The sequence below is a fragment of the Haliotis rubra genome, unplaced genomic scaffold, assembly GCF_003918875.1.
Source record: "Haliotis rubra isolate DU_JTF1 unplaced genomic scaffold, ASM391887v1 Scf725, whole genome shotgun sequence".
NCBI classification, from domain to species: domain Eukaryota; kingdom Metazoa; phylum Mollusca; class Gastropoda; order Lepetellida; family Haliotidae; genus Haliotis; species Haliotis rubra.
Window position 1 is genome coordinate 309060 of NW_025767441.1, and position 22098 is coordinate 331157.

The 22098-nt window shown below is 40.1% G+C and overlaps 1 protein-coding gene across 1 annotated transcript; it reads right to left on the bottom strand.

Annotated features, from left to right (window-relative positions):
- Positions 1-1389: 1389 nt before the first annotated feature.
- LOC124259501 (zinc metalloproteinase dpy-31-like) lies at positions 1390-15359 on the bottom strand. Its single transcript, XM_046693630.1, has 16 exons — positions 15044-15359; positions 14628-14738; positions 13882-14104; positions 13130-13250; positions 12284-12350; positions 10979-11182; positions 9885-10008; positions 8792-8926; positions 7548-7660; positions 6718-6836; positions 6270-6388; positions 5237-5357; positions 5041-5117; positions 4082-4181; positions 3664-3783; positions 1390-1492 (listed from the first exon to the last, which is right to left on the bottom strand). The coding sequence occupies exons 1-16, from the start codon at positions 15074-15076 to the stop codon at positions 1423-1425; spliced, it is 1857 nt and encodes a 618-aa protein (XP_046549586.1). The 5' UTR covers positions 15077-15359; the 3' UTR covers positions 1390-1422.
- Between the last annotated feature and the right edge of the window lie 6739 nt (positions 15360-22098).

Below are 22098 nucleotides of genomic sequence, written 5' to 3' on the forward strand. Positions count from 1 at the left end.
CAGAACAAGACAAAGCCGACGTGGGCGTTTCAACGAAAACTGAGATTACATCTGAATCGGTGTTAAGGTAACACAGGGTCAGGCAATGTGACATGTATCTAGTATTTCCGATAGGCAGATGTCCCATCAAAATAACATTACCCAAACTGAGTGAGTGAGTGAGTGTAGTATTGCGCCACACTCAGCAATATTCCAACTATATAGCGCGGTCTGTAACTAATCGAGTCTGGACCAAACAATCCAGTGAACAACAGCATAAGCATCGATCTGCGCAATTGGGAACCGATGACATAATGTCAACGAAGTCAGCGAGCCTGACTACCCAATCCCGTTAGTCGTCTCTTACGACAAGCATGGGTTACTGAAGATCAATTCTACCCAGACCTTCACGGGTTCATTACCTAAAGACAATATTAGGAAGTACTTTAGGGCTCCAACAGTTTAAAGGACGTGTACCATTTATCAAGAGAAATACCAATGTTTTGGTGTGATAGAATATTTCTGGTGTGCAGAAATCGTGAGTCTCCACCTCAACGCTGAGGAACAGCGCCTGTGAGGAATGTCGCCGATAGATCAGTTCGAAGTATTCCAGGGGCGTAGCTACCATTATAAAATAAAGCCCGGGCTTACACACGATTTTGGTTAAAACGTTTGGGCAAGCCCTCAATACTATCTAAATATAAACCTTTGCAACCTATCGTACTTACACGAAAAAACTGGCTTGCTTCTCGCCTGTATTCTCATAGTTTCTCGTTTAGTTTTGATAATGTTTAGTTGACTGTCCACTCGGTGTAAATATGAAATTATGACATAGAAGCAGAATTTCTGCTGCCTTGACCGTATGTTATCGAGGTATGTGTCGTTGGGCAGTGCGTGGGAGAGTGAAAATATATTTACCCCACATTTCATAATATTCCTGCAATAGCACGGCCGCAGACATTGTAACTAGAACCATGACCTTTGGCGCAATAGAACCCTGGCCATTGCGGGAAGAGCGAACACTTGCCCTACTGCCAGAACAGAACAGATAATACCACTGTATAACACGCGCGTATTGTAAACAGCGGTATAAGAGGTACAAGGACATAACCATTTGAAGTGCAGTTACTAATTCACATTTCGTATAACTACAATGTAAATATAAACAGTTGCGTACACAATACAGTTAAATACTGGTACAATTTGCAAAATGGCTGACTAAACACGAAAGACGTAAATGTCTCAGGATACTGCACATTTACCGCTCAAAGATATACCATATTGTCATGTTTCACTGTTACGATGACATCAAATAATGACATTAGGTGTTCATTAAACTCGTATAAACACGTTTCAGATGTAGCCACATTCAAACATACATAACAAAGAGTATTAAATACGATTTGCTTAGTTTTTATTCAGAAAGAGACAGTCATGGTATCTTCAGTTACAGAAGCCATTCCGCTCGATTCGTCCAGAGCAGCATCTGTCGAGTCTGTAGCAAATGGAGTACCTGAACGAGAAAACATTACAGGCAAGGTGAAATATCTTTACAACTTGTTATGGTGAAACATTAACACAACATGTTACGATGAAACATGAACACAATATGTTACGATGAAACATCAACACAATATGTTACGATGAAACTTCAACACATGTTACGATGAAACATCAACACATGTTACGATGAAACATGAACACAACATGTTATGGTGAAACATCAATGCAACATGTTACGGTGAAACATCAACACAACATGATGCAGTGAAACATCAACACAACATGTTACGGCGAAACATCAACGCAACATGTTACGGTGAAACATCAACTCAATATGTTGCGGTGAAACATCAACACAACATGTTGCGGTGAAACATTAACGCAACATGTTACGGTGAAACATCAACGCAACATGTTACGGTGAAACATCAACGCAACATGTTACGGTGAAACATCAACTCAATATGTTGCGGTGAAACATCAACACAACATGTTGCGGTGAAACATCAACGCAACATGTTACGGTGAAACATCAACGCAACATGTTACGGTGAAACATCAACACAACATGTTATGGTGAAACATTAACACAACATGTTACGATGAAACATGAACACAATATGTTACGATGAAACATCAACACAATATGTTACGATGAAACTTCAACACATGTTACGATGAAACATCAACACATGTTACGATGAAACATGAACACAACATGTTATGGTGAAACATCAATGCAACATGTTACGGTGAAACATCAACACAACATGATGCAGTGAAACATCAACACAACATGTTACGGCGAAACATCAACACAATATGTTACAGTGAAACATCAATGCAACATGTTACGGTGAAACATCAACACAACATGATGCAGTGAAACATCAACACAACATGTTACGGCGAAACATCAACACAATATGTTACAGTGAAACATCAACGCAACATGTTACGGTGAAACATCAACGCAACATGTTACGGTGAAACATCAACTCAATATGTTGCGGTGAAACATCAACACAACATGTTGCGGTGAAACATTAACGCAACATGTTACGGTGAAACATCAACGCAACATGTTACGGTGAAACATCAACGCAACATGTTACGGTGAAACATCAACTCAATATGTTGCGGTGAAACATCAACACAACATGTTGCGGTGAAACATCAACGCAACATGTTACGGTGAAACATCAACGCAACATGTTACGGTGAAACATCAACTCAACATGTTACGATGAAACATCAACACAACATGTTACGGTGAAACATCAACACAACATGTTACGGTGAAACATCAACAACATATTACTTTGAAACATCATTACAACATGTCAGGGTGAAAATCACTTCAGGAGATTATCAATGCATATTTTTGCCAGGCCTTGATATAACTGAAATACTGAAATATGATTTTTAATTAGCATCTTACCCATTTATCAGTTAAGATGCATTACCCCACCTTTGCAGGGATACGCATCACTACTGCAAGTTACCGCGAAGCATGACAGGTTACTTTGATGTATAACTACATAAAGGTTCTTCAAGGTATCAGATATCACAAAACACAGATAGGTCATGTTACTGTGTACAATCATGTTACTGTCTACAATCATTGTCTACAATCATGTTACTGTCTACAAGCACGTTACTGTCTAAAATCATGTTACTGTCTACAATCGTGTTACTGTCTACAATCATGTTACTGTCTATATTCAAGTTACTGTCTACAATCGTGTTACTGTCTACAATAGTGTTACTGTCTACAATCACGTTACTGTCTACAATCATTCACAACGTTATGGGGGCGGTGGGGTTGCCTAGTGGTTAAAGCATTCGCTCGTCACGCTGAAGACCTGGGTTCGATTCCCCACATGGGTACAATGTGCCGTGATATTGCTTCAGTTGAATATTGCTCAAAGCGGCGTAAAACCATACTCACTCACAACGTTATGATGAAGCATGTTTATTTCAATCATTAATGCAACAAATTATCGGAAGGATACTGCTTTCGTTACAGTTTAAAGTACAGTGAAGTATCAGTGTTAAGTGCGGAATCTACAACATCTTGTGAAGTACCATTAATGTAACAAGTTACATTGTGACAACGACATGCTATGTAGACTGGATCATGGCCGGAGGGTTTCTTGGGGATGAATATGTGTATCTCACCTGGTACATTGTCTTCTAAAGAACCACCATCCGCATCGAAACCTGAAGGAACAGGTACTGGACACGGGGATCCCCGAGCATACCTGAGTGTTGCATCTCTCCGTCTCGCTTAATGGCTCACTGTCATACAGAAATAATGATAGCCGTCGACTTGTATTTTTCAACTATGCATGCACGCGTGGGTGTATATCTGCCTGATAATGTGGAGTATATGGCTGGAATAAATGGTCAAAACGTCCATGGTACTCACTGTTAGTGCCGCTAGGCGCATACACAACTGACCACACTGTTTGTCTTTAGATTTTGAAGTTGGCGTATCGTTGCAGTTATCATATTTAATATGTTTATCCTTTACAGTTGAATTTATCCCTTATTTTGAGTTTTTGAAAATGTACTTGCAAGCTAGATTGGCAAATACCTGCATGGAGGACGAATACATGTCCTTGTCCTGGTCCTAGTGCCACACCCACCACATGTAGTGCTGCAGGTTGACCAAGCCGTCCAATCCGATAGAATACCTTAAAAGGTTATAACATAACACTGTTAAGTTGGCTTTGGAGATCCCAAGTAAAAATATGGTGCCCAGCAACCCGTGTTTGTCTTAAAGACGACTACGTGATTAATTTGATTCGTATTTCAAATGCACGGATCAATCTCCGTAATGCCAACCACTGGATTGTCTGCTCTGGTCCATATGCCGACACTTATATCAAACAAAATAAGAAATTAGTTGTACGTCCGACAAGTGATGGAGAGTTCATAAACAATCAGCATTACGTTGCAACGCAAACGTTATCTGTAATTCCCCTGAGGGCTGTCTGGGCTGTTGGCTCTACATTAACGACCTATTAATTTCTAAGAGTCTAATATGACATGGTGAATTATTCCTAACATACATCATCGGAAGTCATTCAGAAAATCAGATATTTGGAAAACCACACCTATTCAAACCACAAACATTTTCACACAACAGCTGTTCTGTGACACGGGAATCTTTGGTGTTTATATAAATTTACTAGTAAGATTGTAAGATACAGCCTAGTAAATATTCCAGTATTTGCATACGCGCAACTCTGATCTTAATAACCGATTGGTAAAATTTAAGACAAAAAAAACCGTCAGAAAGACAGACTTCACAGTGAGGTGAGGTGAAATTGGGTTTAACGTCGTGCTTGAGAATATTACGCTCATATAACGACGTCATGCTTGTACTAGCCCAGAATGAAGCTGGTTTTATAGTGCTAGCCCACTGAGATACCGTGCCGCAGTGAAGCATGAATACCCCACTCATTATACTGTACCCATTAACACTTCACAGTTGATTTCGCAGTCGCGTTTGCTTGATAGAGAGATTACATTTACAAGAAGGTAACTTACGGTAACAAGTATTGTTGATGAGTCTGTATCCCTCACAACAGGACTGTGCTATTCGGTAGCATGTATTCCGTCTACGACTGGAACAAGTATTGCAGATTATTATTTTATTTTTATCATCATTTAAATCAGTAGTTCAGAGACGGTGAATCCAAAGCAGAAAGCAAGCAATAAAAGTGATATTGTTATATGAACTTACTTTGTACAGCGAGTGAAGCCCCAGAAGTTGCAGTTGCCGGTGAAGACGCCTGGACAATTGAATCTCTGTGTCTCCAAACACGGCTGTACTGAGTCATTGCCGGAACAACCTCCACAAGGTTCTGTAACACCATATGTTCTGGTCACAAATACATCACATCCCACAGTATGGGATGCTAGCTTACGATTTATTCTTTTTTTGTTTCCTTTCTTGAAAGTATGAATTTCTGAAGTTAATGCGGCCAAGAAGTTTAACTTCAGCCCCAGATATATCGACGATCTGATGTCGTTCAAACACCCTTGTGTAGCCATTTTCCTGCTACTGATTCACCTATCTGAACTAGAAATATAGAAGATCAATGGGACGGAGTCATGATTATCCTACTTGCATTAATGCATAAATATTCAGTCTGGCAAAAGCTTCTCCGCAATACTTTTTAACTCTCGTTCAGATCAAAGTTAAAACAATCAAGGCTTTTTAATATTTTCAGTGAGAACTGTCCTGGGAAGCAGAGGCCATTTCCAATTTGACGCATAATAATGACCGATGCAACTGACATTTGTACTTGCAGCGTAACTTCCCGTGTTCTATTTCCAGGTGACCACTTGACTTTGCATGTCTACATAAAGCAAACCTAATTCAGTCAGTACAGGTGCAACAAGCATAACATTAGTCGCAACAAATGGCTAAACGTAAGTTATTGGCTAAACTAAACTGACAAGCAAGCATACACTTGGCAATTGAATTTTCCCAGACAAATGTTAGCAAAACTTTACACTGTTTCGAGGGTACTAATCGAGGGTATTTATGATATAATGCCACAAAAATGTTACTTATCGTGTTACTTTAGTGGACGACCTCAGTTACTCTCTGTACTTATCTCCGTCTGTTAGTCGTTCAAATTAAACGGAGAAACTTTCAGAATATTTCGTATGTAAAAGGGCCAGTAAGAGCTTTGTAGGGATTCTGTGTTAAAGCAATGCCTTCTAATAGAAACAAATACAAGAAAATAGCACTTGTGATATAAACTGACCTGTCCTGTACTCGAGGGCAAATCCATTTCGACTCAAACTAGAGTTGGCCTTGAACAGGATCAGAGCTTCGTTCCCATGGGACCGGAAGTACTGTAGGGGGCGCGCTGAGCAGCAGTATCTGGTAACGTGAACAATGTTCAATGTATTTTTATACTTGTTTTTCTAAAATTTTAATGTGATAAGCAGGTAAACTGCCAGCTTGATTGTTTCAATGCCTTTAATTTCTTATAACACATTTACATACCGTGGGTAGTTCTTTTTGAGAATAAATGAATTGAATTGCGTAGAAGCATGATTCATTTTGAGTTAAGATCTGTTTATACATTAAAAATAAAATACAAAACATTTTAAAAGTTGATATTTTATTGACAAATTAATGTTAAAGTACTCAAGAAGATAAGATAAATCAAAATTAAGGTGATAAGAAATCCTGAGAGGCATACAAACCTTGGCCCGGTTCTGGCCAGATCAGTAAACCTGACTTCCACGAAGTCCATGCAAGGACTTTGACAAGGAAAGTCAAATGATCCACTGAAGCGTATCGTAATGGCTGTGTTGTTGGGTGCCTAATAATGAACAATCATTCAGTTGTGAAACATATTTCTCACGTGTTCCTTGTACATAAACGTAATTGCCTCTCATGACACCGGTGCACCTTGTGAAACAAACTATATAAAATATGTGAGTGGCGGGTATGCCCTTTACGCAATCGTTTTACAATATTACGTTGTCAAAAATATAATATTCGATTAGGCGTAAAACTGATACAAAGAAACATCAATATATACATATTTCGGCTGAAAAAAATTTCAAATGCCTTTATGGAGTGAAAGATTTAGTTCTGTGGACTAGCAAACGAGTATGGTTTTACACCGCTTTTTGCAATATTCAAGCAATATCAAGGAGGGGGACACCAGAAATGGCTCCATACATTGTACCCATGTGGGGACTCGAACCCGGGTCTTCAGCGTGACGAGTGGACGCTTTAACCATTAGGGTACCGCCCCTTCAGTGGACAAGAACTGAACAATATTTGTGGGCCATCGAACATATTCGCCAAAGTTGGGAGCAATCACAAGCCTCTGCGGTGGATAGCCTCGTGGTTAAAACGTTCGCCCGTCACGCCGAAGACCCGGGTTCGATTCCCCACATGATATTGCTGGAATATGGCTAAAAGCGGCGTAAATTAAACTCACTCACTCACACTCATGTTTTTTAAACTGACTGTATTTGATAAACCAAATGGTTAAAATCGTATCTGGAGAATATGCCCTCACCGTTATAAGCCAAGAACATGCAGAGAACGCTGTGTACCCCGTGGTGTTGTGGCCAGGGGAGGTCAACGTTTGCCACACCGGTGTCGCCACCAAAGATGTCGAACTACAGTTAGCTGCAAATAAGAAACACAAAATCATACTTGGAGGAACTTTTTGGGAATTTGGACGCGTATGTGTCATGGTTGAAATATACTGAAAGAAACAAATAAAGGAACACAGGCAAATTCAAGTGTTCCTTTACTATTTTCCAGTTCTCATCACCAGCTTTTGAACAGCACTGTGGGAGGAAATCTAAGAATGCATAAAGGAACACTGCCATGAAGTGGTGTTCCCTTATTTGTTTCCTTCAGTATATATATTTGCATTATCTTATAACAAATATGCCTGTCTTGACTGGGTGCATTTTATGGAATATTACGGATGAATGTAATTTATTCTTACAACTCTCTGAATGAAACATGTTTAAACACGTTGTGCATCGCATAAATTAAATGTTCAGTTACTACGTTTTAAACGTTTGAAAGATCATAACCAACCGTAATGCTCGAAGTGTAACTTAGGATCTGTTCACGATGAATTTCATTTCTTCCTAATGTCCTCATCATAAGACAAGTAGAGAACGGTTTATACCACCATATTATCATCTCAATCCACCCCATGATAAATTTGTCTCATTAATGTCAACAACAAATTATGCCCTACAAAGAGGATATCACTGTTCCTCAAAAGAAATTTACCATATTAAGTAGTCTTACATTGTATATCAGTATATCTTGCGTACTGTATGATTTTCGTGTCTTAGCACTGTGGACCATGAGGCCTCAAATGCAAAAATAAACTTGTCACCTTCACTTGAATGAGGCGACTAACGGGATCGGGTGGTCAGGCTCGCTGACTTGGTTGACACATGTCATCGGTTCCCAGTTGCGCAGATTGTTGCTCATGCTGTTAATCACTGGACTGTCTGGTCCAGACTTGATTATTTACAGACCGCCGCCATGTAGCTGGAATATTGCTGAGTGCGGCGTAAAACTAAACTTACTCACTACATCACTAAAGCTCAGGCTAAAGCGCCCACTACCATAGGAATCGGAAGTCAGGTTAGTGGAGGTTCACTGTAAAACAAATACATTCAAAGGGAAAGGACATCCATTAGAGTTATTGAAATTCCATTCCACCATATTCTTGCACGTTAATTAGCAATCATAATAGTTTCATTCGTCTGATCGTGATGCAAGTCTTACTATTCCTTCCAGGTTCCACCGACATGCAGTATCTTCCTGTCAGACCATTAGTGCACTTGCAGTAGGAGCAGTTCCTGGGGTTCCTGTAACCGTCCTTCATGCACATTGATGTCTCGAGTCCTCCTGGGCAACTGCCTGATGTGTCCACACGACATAAAGACTTGTGCGTTAGTGCAGTTACATGTATATATGACAACTAGATATGACATCAAAGTAAAGCCGAGTGGCCTAGACTCAAAATTTGCAATCCCAGCAAGTTTGATTCTGTCGTACAAACCGCTGTCAACGTTTACCCTCGGAATCCATCTAGTAGTTGAAGAGTAAAATAGTTACTCAACCCTCAAGCCAGTAATTACAAAATCTACGTTTGAAAGGTACACTTTGGAGTAGCTTCTATTTCAATGTGTTTACGTGTTTGTGATTACAGTGGTGGTGGTGGTGGTGGAATTGGGTTTAACGTCGTGCTTGAGAATATTTCGCTCATATGACGACGTGCATGCGTGTGTGTATGTGTATGTGCGGCTGCTTGTACTAGCCCAGACTTAAGCTGGTTTTATAGTACTAGCCCACTGAGATACCATGCTGCAGTGAAGCATGAATACCCCACTCAGACACATTATACTGACTCCGAGCCGACCAGTCCTTGATGTACCCATTAATGCCGAGCGCCAGGCAGGGACCAACAAGTACCATATTTTAACGTCTTTTGGTATGACGCAGTCGGGGATCGAACCCGCGACCTTTCGCACTCCGGGCGGACGCTCTAACCACTACACCACGGAGGCGGTCTTGTGATTACAGTAGGCTCGTCACCTTCAACCTTTTACCACCCAATAGGATCAGGAAGAAAGCAGCTGAAAAAAGTGCTATCATTTCATGTTACTATTGATATTCTTTACAGACATTACCATACAATTACAAGCGTGTAAAACATTGATCAGTAACCTGTCAGTTCACAGGATGAACACGCACTAAGTGGCATACATCAACTACTACAGCAGTCCGTCGAGGGTCTGACAAGGCCACAAGCCTCCAATCAGATACTACATCATATTACAAATAACCTCATTAGAAACATATTCTAATAACCCACCTGAACAGTATAATAAATTTGCAAGTTTCACATCGTAGAAGGAGAGAGCTTTGCTGAATCCAAAAGTCCTGTCAACGTCAGGTTCCCTCCCGGAGATTGTTTTCTGTCCATTGTTGGAAAACATCTGCAATAGAAATGTAAGCATGTGTTGCTACCATCACCGGACATATACCCAATCGGTGTTCTCTTTGTTCACATACTATCCCCAATCCTGCATCTCCACTGTAAAAAAAAAAAATGAAAAACTTAAAGCTATTATGCTTTCAATACAACTGTGTACCTTACATGTTTCATTTTGTGCCTTATCACGGTGAAAGGCACACTTTGTAACTTATAATTACTTTTTACATGTAACGGCGAACGAAAAGAAGGAAGACTTTAAGACTGAACACACAAACACACACAAACACACAAACAAAAACACACACACACACACACACACACGTGTGTATATAACCCGACCTCATCTGTGTATGGTGTTATAGAAATTCTTACATCTCAAAATCGCGAAATATTGCATATTGTCTTTTTTACAGTACAGTAACACATGGCTGGCTGCTAACAATCAAGGTCCACATTGCTGAGGGGACCCATGCAACACGTCGCGTTTGGTTGTTTGTCTGTCTTCAAGGAAGGGCGCTGGGATATATTCGAAAAAGTGCCCCGTGAAGGTCCGGGTTAGAATGAGCCTTCAGTAACCCATGCTTGCCGTAAGAGGCGACTAACGGGATCGGGTGGTCAGGCTCGCTGACTTTGTTGACACATGTCATCGGTTCCCAATTGCGCAGATCGATGCTCATGCTGTTGATCACTGGATTGTCTGGTCCAGACTCGATTATTTACAGACCGCCGCCATGTAGCTGGAATATTGCTGAGTGCGGCGTAAAACTGAACTCACTCACTCACTATTCGGAAAAGTACAATTCAATGTTCTTGTCTCTCTTACAGTTTCTAAAAACCACTGCATACTAATTTGTTTTATAGAGGAAAGCGTATTTCACAATACATTCAGGTTACTCCAGACAAACCGCGAGGCCAACAAAACTTGATTGATGCTAATATGAAAAGCAGCTATTAGTAATCATGCTACTTACGAATGCCCCGTAGTGCAGTAGGGAGGAGTAGTCGTAAGGAACGCCCAGCGTTACGATGCGTCTCCAGGTGGTTCTGAGGAACTTGTGAAGCTTGCCAGGACGCACGTTGCTCCAGTTGATGTTCAAATATAGGTCTCTGTCTGGTCTCTGATGCTCTGGCACGAATCCCAGAGCATGGCCAATCTCTCTGGCTACAACCCCTCTCTAAAACACATACATTCAGTGTTGTGATAATCAGTAGAATCGTAGAGAAATGAAAGCATGGATCATTGGATTCACTAAATCAGACAGATCTGTCAGACTGTACCTTGCCAAAAACAGAAGGTGCATATGAAAACGTTTTACTGAGACCATTGCTGAGAACTGGGGGTATCATGGGACCCTCCATTATCGTGGTAGTTAATGTTGTCGCCATCGGGATTATGAACGGCTTCTGACATTTGGCATTTTATACATATTTACAGTTGACTGATGTTTAATCTTCATTTCTGTCACAAACATTGTGGCACATAGTCGCAACTCATTCAATATGATCGTAGCAATCTCGATTGTCTCGTTTGACCCGGAAATTGAAGCAACTTATCGCGATAATGCTATTTTCTTACTATGGCACGCGGTACAAGCAAATGACACTGTGAAACGTTTACTAAGACAAGTAACGAATCTAAATAGTTTTATTATTAAAAAACATATGTAGGAATTTCATTCACATAAGTAATATCATCATGTTTTTAACCAAAACATCTGAAATTTCTATTCATTTGGATGCAAGGTAACAATAACATAACAACATATTGTTTTGCCGCCTTAAAATGTACCATACAATTTGCTGCCGTGTGCAGAGTGAATTTGCATAATACGTCACTTCCTGGTATATTTTTAGGATAATGCATGTAATGGCAGTAGGGGTCATACTAGTTTCAAAATGTTGCAGAACTTACTGAAAATGAATTCTTTAATGTTTCTACAATTAGACATGACATTCTTATGAAAGCGATGAATGTATTTTACGTAATTTGCATATGTAAAAAGCCAATGCGGGGCGTGGTGTTTCTGCTCTCCCGATGTTTTTACGTGTCGATATAATAGAGAGCCCGCGATAATAGAGAATTCCAGTATAATATTCTGTGAATACAATAATTTGTTGCATAAAATGAAATGTAGAATGGAGTCGGAGACATAAAGAAAAGTCTCTTAAAAGTCCCATTTCTAAACCTGACATAAATTACACCTACACACATCTTTATACCCAGAAATACCAAACAACATAAGTAGTACATGACATGGAGGGACCCATAGACAGACCTGATTGCAGCCGGCACCAATGGATATCGTCTGAGGATAAGGTTTCATACCCAGGAAGGACCAGCACCTGGTGACGACAAATAACCACGTTTGCATAACGACTATAACATAGGTATGGGGTGTCACAATCAAATATATAGTTATTAAAGATGAGCATATCCTGCTCCATATTGTTCACGGTGAATACTGTATGAACGTTGCCGAGCCAAGAACATTCCATTGAAGACTGACATCCAGCATATTATAATTTAACGTATCGTATTATCTTACGGAAGGAAATTAGGATATTTAATTATTGAGTTTGGGCTTCCAAACAATATACAATTGTATATATTCGTTGGAAGCAGATTCGAGCAACATTATAAACCAAACAATGAATAGGCAATGTGGTGTAACGGACCAGATTGCGATTTTTCAATGGAGTGGTCATCCTGGGTTGCCCTGGTCTTCATCGATCCTTAACAACGTCTGTTTGTTGGTCTTTCCGGATGAGTAGTAATAACCAAGCTGAGGCTCGCATACCCACTATCTGCCATCTCAGCCTCAATGAAAGTCTTCTCCTTGGCAATTTAACGTGTATGGATGAAACGGATAGAACATTCACAAATGTTATACCCTTGAACGGAGAGGCAGATATACTGCTTTCCATGATATGGGTGGGTAGCATGCTTCACATGCATGTTGGCTGGGCTTTGGCAACCCTTTCAAACTGAAGTGTGAGTGTGAACTGGATTGTGGCGCTTACAAAGAAAACTCTTCCTGGAGCACTCGCAGCGTTACCACATGAGTGCAGTCTCCGTGGCCAGGTTCTGGAATGTATATAATGTGATACCCAACGTCACTTACCCAACAAGTCGCCTGAACACCATCTTTGATCCCGCGGCAGCACCAACGTCTTGGAAGTCCAGGCACGTCTCGTTCTCCCAGTAAGCTATGCCGTCCAGTATGGCCTGCCTACTGTCTGGGACTGAAGATGAAACACCGGTATTACATGCAGTCGATCAAATCACAAAGCCTGACCATCCGATTCATTTTAGACCAAAAAAAACAACATAATAAAATGGGTACATGCATAAAACTGCCAATTTCGTAAAAAGTACGTACTTACTTCAAACCACTGACGATTGTACATAGTTATGTGTTTATTTGTTCTTTAATGCCGCGTTCCTTATACATGTCGGCGTCATTAAGCGAGTCTTGGACAGACAAGCCAGTGATTGATTTTATGAGCAGTATTCTATACCTTCTGAGTAGGTAAATAGGGGATATTATATGAGTGCTCATGTCATACTATGTTTACGACACGAGAGCCCTAGTGTTGGTATTTCCCGAACGAGAGCGATGGATATACCGATATTTAGGCACGAGTGTCGTAATTATAGTATGACAGGAGCGAATGTAGAGCGCAACGTCACAGAAGAAACGTGACGTCATAGAATTGTTCATGACGTCACGTCACCATGACAACATGATATTTTGCCCTAGGGCATCGAATGAAAAATATGAACCCCGATATGTTCGCCCTCATAGGTAGTAAAATAGATTTATGTGGACCAATGGGCTCACATGTGCAGTAATTTCACTGAAAGGATACCTACACAAGTTGAAGTCGGATGTGATCTGGTAAGGAATCACGGTGCCAGGCCATCTTAAATCGACCAGGGCTTTCCGTTTCCTTCTGGCCAGAACGGAAGTAGAATTTCTCAGGAACTCAAGGATTGTAGGATCGTCATTCAGATCTCCTATTATAGCGTCAACATCGGCACGATCAAGAGGAATGTCGTCCGAAGGGTCGAATATACTTTCAATTGCGATGCTTGTCTGGAAATGTAAACAGAGGAAATCTGGATGCTAAGAGTCTGACAGTTACGTGTTATTGGCTGTTACGGTATGCAATAATCTAACCCTGACTGAGTGCTGAAGCTGGCAGTGTAACATCATAGTGTATGTCTTGAAGACCCTAGAAAGTATTTATAATCAAAGTACATTAAATTTGCATACAAAGTATCCATATCTTTTCGTTTCGAGAGCAAGCAGGTATAAACATGCTGCTGAACATGCCACTTCTTTACTTATGGAATGTGTACATTTAGAATGTCGATATCTACAATTTAGAAACAAGCATATGGTCAATACGTCAGTGTGGAAGGTCTGCTGTAACAAACAGTGGAGTTTCTGCAGATGAAATGCCACATAATTTGGGCATTTTCATCAGCCCTATAAGGACTATATATTGTTTCAGCAGATGAAATGTCACATAATTTGGGCGTTTTCTTCAGCCCTATTAGGACTATATATTGGGAAACAGAAGCACATCATGTTACAAGGATTAAAGTAGTCTTACAAGCGGCAGACTGAGGGCGCTTGCTATCCTTCCTTCGATTTCTGCCACTTTGCATGCTATGTATAGCAGGTCCACGATTGATCTTCCTCGGATAATGCTGTCGAGTATTAGCTGAAAGATTCGGTAAAGAACATTTAACATCATGCTGAGATAGGCTGCTTGAATTGCACAATGAATACGATATGCTGCCATCAATTACATCACTGAATATGAAATCCATTGGTTGGACATTGTTTTCATAGTCTTGTTTAAACGCAAGTATGAACGACTTTGGGAAAACATTGACGGAAGAAATATTAGAAAGATAACATTTTAGTGTACAAAGGAACAGCCACACAAAACATTTTTTCTCTATTTTTATTTTGAAAAGAAATAAATATTGTTTGTTTACTGTTTGTTGCTAACGTTATACGTACCGCGTCGTTAAACGTGAGTGTGAATCCCGTCATGTTGAGTGGCACTCCCCCCCCAGAGTCAGCTGCAGACCGGTCAAGTTCATCATTGGCCCCATGCTGATGGTCTGACCTACCATGCGACGCACATCTGTGCTCATGGTGACATTACCATCTTCATCTTCGGCTGCAGCACCGCCAACCAGCAGCACCACAAACACCCATATGCTGCAGAGTACCATTGTTCACTGACTTGCGTCCCACTACTGCTGATGGGATAATCACACCCAATATATATACAGTGTTGGGGATGGGCGGATGACGATCTTCTGACCATTCAAATCACTGACGTGATGACCTGTTTATCTCCATCTCCATAGCTTACACCACAGTTTGTAAAGATTCGGTGACGCATAGCAGTGCATCCGGGTAAAGAGTTTATTGTGCTAATAATTGATATTCAGGCGTTTACTTTCAGCATCTCAGCAATAAATAATGTCCACGTATTTCGTAGTTTCTTCTTTGATTATGGAATGCTTGTCTCGCACTTTGATAACAGTTAAAATAACAATAAAAAAATTTCAATCCGGAACCACTAGTGATTCAATAGTATAATAGGTGTATTGACAGAAATGCCATAAGATCTGATGTAAACATTTATGTGGTACTGCTGTTTTATAAAAGTTCAAACATACCGGACACAGTCGTACAACAAAGTTAAACCATTTAGCCCCAGGTGAGAGAGTGACTGCATAACATTGTCACAAAAACATTTAGGAGGCAAATTTAACACCCCAGGTGTGGAGAAAATACAACAGTCGTTTTAACAATCAAGTGATCAGTGGCACAGGCGGTGACATCGCACATACAATTCATCCTCTTTAATATTGCATTTTGTTTACACGGAGTACATGATGAGATGTCCGCGATATTTATATTGAATGTTAGCATCTGCGTTTTAAGGGGTGTGTTTGAACCGATTAGATACTTCTAAAGATCAAACATAGGTTGTTGTTTTTCTGTCTATAATGGGGTAAACATGGGAGTGTTCAATGTGCAATGCACACGTGGTGGTTTCAGAAAATATATGAACAACGCCGAAACTCTATTTACTCTTCTATGTCTCAAACAAAAAGCTGCTATAGCCTTGATTACAAAAGAATTTCAATTACAAGGAAATATACCTTGTAGCACTAACACGAGCACCGATATGGGCGTGGTGTGTAGATGATTTGATCGGCTAATACTGCACGACAACGTAGGCGTGTTAACGTTGCGAGTACAATCGTGAAGTTTGAGATAAAATAGTTTAACAACAAATTTGAAGACGTCGCTATAAGAACCAACGATGACTGGAAACATGTTTAGATTGATCATAACATAATGATCTGCGTTCTTTTACAACGACCCGTGAAGATCCGGGTTAGAATTGATCTTCAGTAACCCATGCTTATCGTAAGAGGCGACTAACAGAATCGGGTGGTCAGGCACGCTGACTTGGCTGACACATGTCATGTTATCCCAGTTGCGTAGATCGATACTCATGATCGATACGCTGGATTGTCTGTTCCAGACTCGATTATTTACAGACCGCAATCATATAGTTGAAATATTGCAGAGTGCGGTATAAAACAACAAAACAAATCAAAATACCGTTGCTGATCGGTGAACATTACCAAAGCCACCAAATCATTCACAACGGACCACATGTTCATGTTTGGCTATGTAACCACGAGTTAACAGTTGACACATTGTTTCTGAAATTCTAGCTGCTTATAGGACTACTTTGTACGGTTCAAATGTCCAACTGCTGTGAAAACACAATGCCTTTTAGGCAATGGTCAAATTTACCTGTTATATGTGTCATTACACTTTCTTAGTACAGATCCTTGGGTGTGAGTAGCATTCGAGATTCCAAAACATGTTCACGTCCTAGTCAGCCATCTAACCCACTCAGCGACCATGGCTTACACCAAAATGGTAGCCTAGACCTCATACTTTGTGTACCACGAGTGTCAATACCATAGCTTTTACAACACGGTGTCTTTCAGAAAATGGTCAAGCCTCAAATATAACACGTTACATTTGCCCGCTTTCTAAAAGCAAATGTGTATTCTTCGTACGTTTTAGTATTACTTCTCTATTTCAACAAACTTATTTGCTTTATCTACATTCATAAATCCTGTTTGATGCATTCATGTAAAGCCTTATGAAAAGATTGTACTCTCAACTGAAGCCTAAACTTGCCTCTAATATTTGCCTGTTTATAGAAATGTATGTTTAATTCCTTAACACATAACTAAACGCGTTCTTTCCCCAATATTTCTTACCTATTGTGTACACTTGGATGTGTTTCTAGTCTGGATGCCAGTTGCTGGTGATCTATAGCCCATTTTTATGTCGTAATGTCTTAAATACTCTATGATGTTAGGTTACCTGCTAGTTTTATATCTCCAACTGTGATATACTAGTTGTATTACAGTCCTTTGGCGACAGATTTTAAAATATAAAATTATAAAGTATTTACTGTTTTAATCACGATATGGCTGAAATATTGCCAAAGTGACTTTCAATTTTAACTCACTCACTCAAGTCTGAATGCAGAATGATCCGTGCACTCCCTGAGGCCTAGTTATGGTGTCCACCTCCGTGATATTCCAGGAATGTGCTACAAGTGACGTAAAGCATTACCAGCCACACGCACGCACTATCACTCACTTTCTCACCCACTCACCCAACCACCAACCCACCCACCGACCGACCCTCAATGTTTTAGGGACCATGGTTGGCATGGCATCATCTATGAGATGGAAATGGACCATATCTGGGTCAAGTATATAGATCTGGTGCCAAGTTAATACAATTAATTATATGCTCTCTATTTGCTTAATGGTAAGTTTCTGCTGGAATGTCATTAACTGGCACGCCATCATCCAGACTGTAATGCACTATGGACGGTATGGAAAAGACGCGTCAACATCCTTTGTAGATCTATCTTATCTTGAACTGTTTCTGGGAGGTGCCCCATTTGTTCCAGGTCAAAGTCTGTGGTATGGGAGCAGAAGGACATGTGGGTTGCTACTCTCTGTCCGCTTCAGATATGTCCACAGTGCCTGCAAAACACATCCTTGCATGACATGAAAAACAACTCCCTCCTCCCCTCTACTAACTCACCCCCTCACTCACATGTTCTGCAGGCCCGGTCAGTGTCAGTAAAACTAGTTCTCTCTTCGAGTGCAGTAAGGGACGCTAGTGCATTAAAATCAAAACGAACATGGTTATAAATATGTGGAATTGATTTGTGCACTATGAAATAAAGGCATACTTTATTTTATAATTGGCTATGTTGCTGCCATCAGTATGTGTATTTGCATTGCAAAAACAGTTATACTGACCAGCAATAAAAACGCAACTCAAAATTCATGAAAATTATACTTTTTCAGCATGAGTTTCGATTTGATACTTTAACACAATTGTTTTGATTTCTTGCATTACGTTTCTTTTGCTGGTCAGTATACATAATCACACGTAGGAGGTGCATAAGTAAACCCCGTGAAAGAGAAATAGATATGTGTGCACACATAAAGAATATAGGAAACTAATTCAAGAAAATATTTATTAAAACTGTTTTCCCCACTTAAATGACATCCTGCAACGGTCAAGCTCTATCTAGCCATGGTTGTTAAAGAGAATATAACAATCTGACAAGCCACTTATTAAACAGGGACACAGTTTGACCGAATAGTCGTGCAAGGGTCCTCAAGTCTTGCGATCGAATTGAACATTAAACCCCCTCTGATACACCCGCCCCCAACCCGAGTAAGATCAACAGATTTGAGTAATTTTTCCGACTTACAAAATATAATGGTTAATACGTAATTTCTCTATGGTTTTCCCCAGAACTTATGCAATGTGACCTGTAGTTGCGTAAGTTAGACCTTTATGACAAACAACAAGCTGACAATTTAATCTGATGTCTAGACGGAGTAATAAACGCAGCTTGTGTCCACACCCACGAAGCTATAACGCTTTCAACAAATGTTTACAGTCATATTTTCTCATAATACTACTTTCCTTTAATGTCTGTTATATCCGGAATCTTTCCATTGTTGACTTAAAATGTTCAGTTTTGTGTGTCCACTTTGTAAAGAATTCTCTATGGTTCGTCAATATCCTATTTTTTGTATCTTATGTAACACTCAGCTATAATCCATGATGTGGAAGTAATATTCAATTGTTGGCTCAAGATGAACCAGTGATAGATATAATGAACATCAGTCAGTAAGGCATCGCATCTGACAATACGAAGAGTCCAGTAAGTTACTAGGGGCCTGTCCTTTCCATTTCAACGGGGACAATTGTTTTTATCTCTTGCTTTGACAGCTATTATTGTCAAATGACTTTACCATCTGAACGTTTGTTTTCAGATACTTTACGACTTCTCATTTCTAATATTGAACCCGCTGTATATCCTGTCTTCATTTGAAAAATATAATTGATGATGAAAACGATGGTGAACGTGGTTGTGGTTAGAAAGACGGAATAAGATAAATAATATGATTTTAGTGAAGGTGTTTCTCATCCCCAATAACCATGGGATCAAATCGGGGCCAAACCAATTCACTTTTTGTTTATGTCTCGACAGAAACTGACATCTAAATGGTATTCAATCAGTTCTCAGTCACCCTAGGGGGCGGTGGGGTAGCCTAATGGTTAAATCCTTCGCTCGTCACGCCGAACACCCGGGTTCGAAGCCCCACATGGGTACAATGTGTAAAGCTAATTTCTGGTGTCCCCCGCCGTGATATTGCTGTAAGATTGCTAAAAGCGGCGTAAAAGTAAACTCACTCACCCTAGGAGCCAAATAATTAAGACTTCATCATCAAAAATCTTAACAATGTTCCAGGTATATTATTTACAAGTCTGACTGAGATTTATTGTTCTTGAAAGTTTTTGAATCAAGACGGTGTTTCAACATTTATTTTATAGCCTTGGGTTGTGTATGTATCTTGCTGTATAGTTTTCTTTGTAGTGAGTGACTGAGTGAGTTTAGTTTTACGCCGCTTTTTAGCAATAACCACAGTGACCTTCTAGTCATCTTTTCAGTCATCTGATATAAGGTAAGGTGGGGTGAACTGGTGTCTAACGCCGCGTTCATGCATATTACAAAGCTTGTACTAGTCATCCCAAATCCTGGTTGTATAATGCTAGCCTACAGGTTGATTGGTTGGTTGGTTTGTTGTTTAACTCCGCACTAAGCAATAGTCCAGCTATATGGCGGCGGTCTGTAAATAATCATGTCTGTACCAGACAATCCAGTGACCAACAGTATGAGCATCACTCTACGCAATTGGGATACGATGACATGTGTCAACCAAGTCAACGATGTCCCTCCGGATTGCGCGAAAAACGATGACAACAGTTCGAAGCTCCACATCGTATGTTAACCAAAAATAAATAACGATGTCCCTCTGGGGTGTGTGATAAACGGTGATAATAGTTCGAAGCTCCCATATTGTATGTTAACCAATAATAAATAACGATGTCCCTCTGGGTTGTGTGATAAACGGTGACAACAGTTCGAAGCTCCCACATTGCATGTCAACCAATAACAAACAAGAGTCATCAGAAAATGACATATCATCCCGGTACCACATTTTGAAAGAACAAATCATCTGACAGTTATAACTTAAAGTCCAGCTTGATTTTTTTAGACTAAGTCCAAATCGTTTCCATGGAAACCGGGATCTGCCTCATATATCTGCCAAGTTCTGTTGAAAGATATTGAACGGTTTTCGAGTTGTGCTCCGGAAACGAAGGCAACCTCTCCCTTTTATGACTAAGTCTGGATCGTTTCCATGGAAACCGGGAAAAATACAAATGCCAAAAATCTGCAAATAGCAAAAGGCACCACTTCAACATCTGACTAATATACCTGCCAAGTTTTTCTGAAAGATATTAAGAAGTTTTCGAGTTGTGCTCCTGAAACGAAGCCCACAACTCCCCTTTGAGACCAAATCCAAATCATTTCCATGGAAACCGAGAAAAATGATAATGACAAAAATCTGTAAACAGCTAAAGGCACCACCTCGGGACCTGGTTAATATATCTACCCATTTGTGCTGAAAAATAGTGACCTGTTTTTCGAGTTACGCTCCGGAAATGATTACGGACGGACGGACGGACGCACGGACGCACGGACAAGGCGTCGACCGGTGTGTGTGTGTGTGGGGGGGGGGGGGGGGGGGGATGTTAACGATGTCCTTCTGGGTTTTGTGTGATAAAAGGTAATAACAGCTCGAAGCATCAGCGGTTATCCATACAAATATTAAACAAATTGTTTCACGGTCAAGTCACGTCAACCTGGAAATGCTTCTTTGGTCAGAGTTTATCTGCACAGTTACTCTCAAGGGAACCAAGGGCAACCTTGTTTCCCACGAGAACCAACTGAGTCGTAGATAGAGTTGAACATGATCAATGCAGTTACGCTATGTTGCCTGATGTCGATATTATCAAGTGTTTTTGGATTTGTATTTGTGTCATTATTTTGAAAAAAATTCATTTCCTTACGATCTAATTGGTAAAGTTATGCTAACTGACAAGTAATGTTTTGTTCCCTTTGGTTTAGTTCTCAAGTCAGCTCGTTAAGTCTACTAGATCATCGTGTAAAATCAAATACTTTTAATGACGCTATCATCGATTAACAATGCCAATCATTGTCAGTGCCGTCAATGAAGAAGTTAAGGAGACGGATCAGATGCAGTTATTTGAAAACGCGTTAAATGGCTGTATCGACATTAAAGCTATTGTATATGATGCTATATAATCACAGGTAACTTCTCCATTGTTGGTAATAGCAACGTTCGTCAACTACTTAATTATGGGCCTAAATATCGGGACTACAACATTAAAATCATTATGGATGCTGTGGAAACACATGTCAAACAAGAGTCATCAGAAGATGACAAATCCCCACGGCCCCCAAAGAAATGAAAGTACAAATCATCTAACAGTTACTTAAGGTCCAAATCTTTTCCATGATACCCATGACAAATCCATGATACCCCAAATCCGCAAAT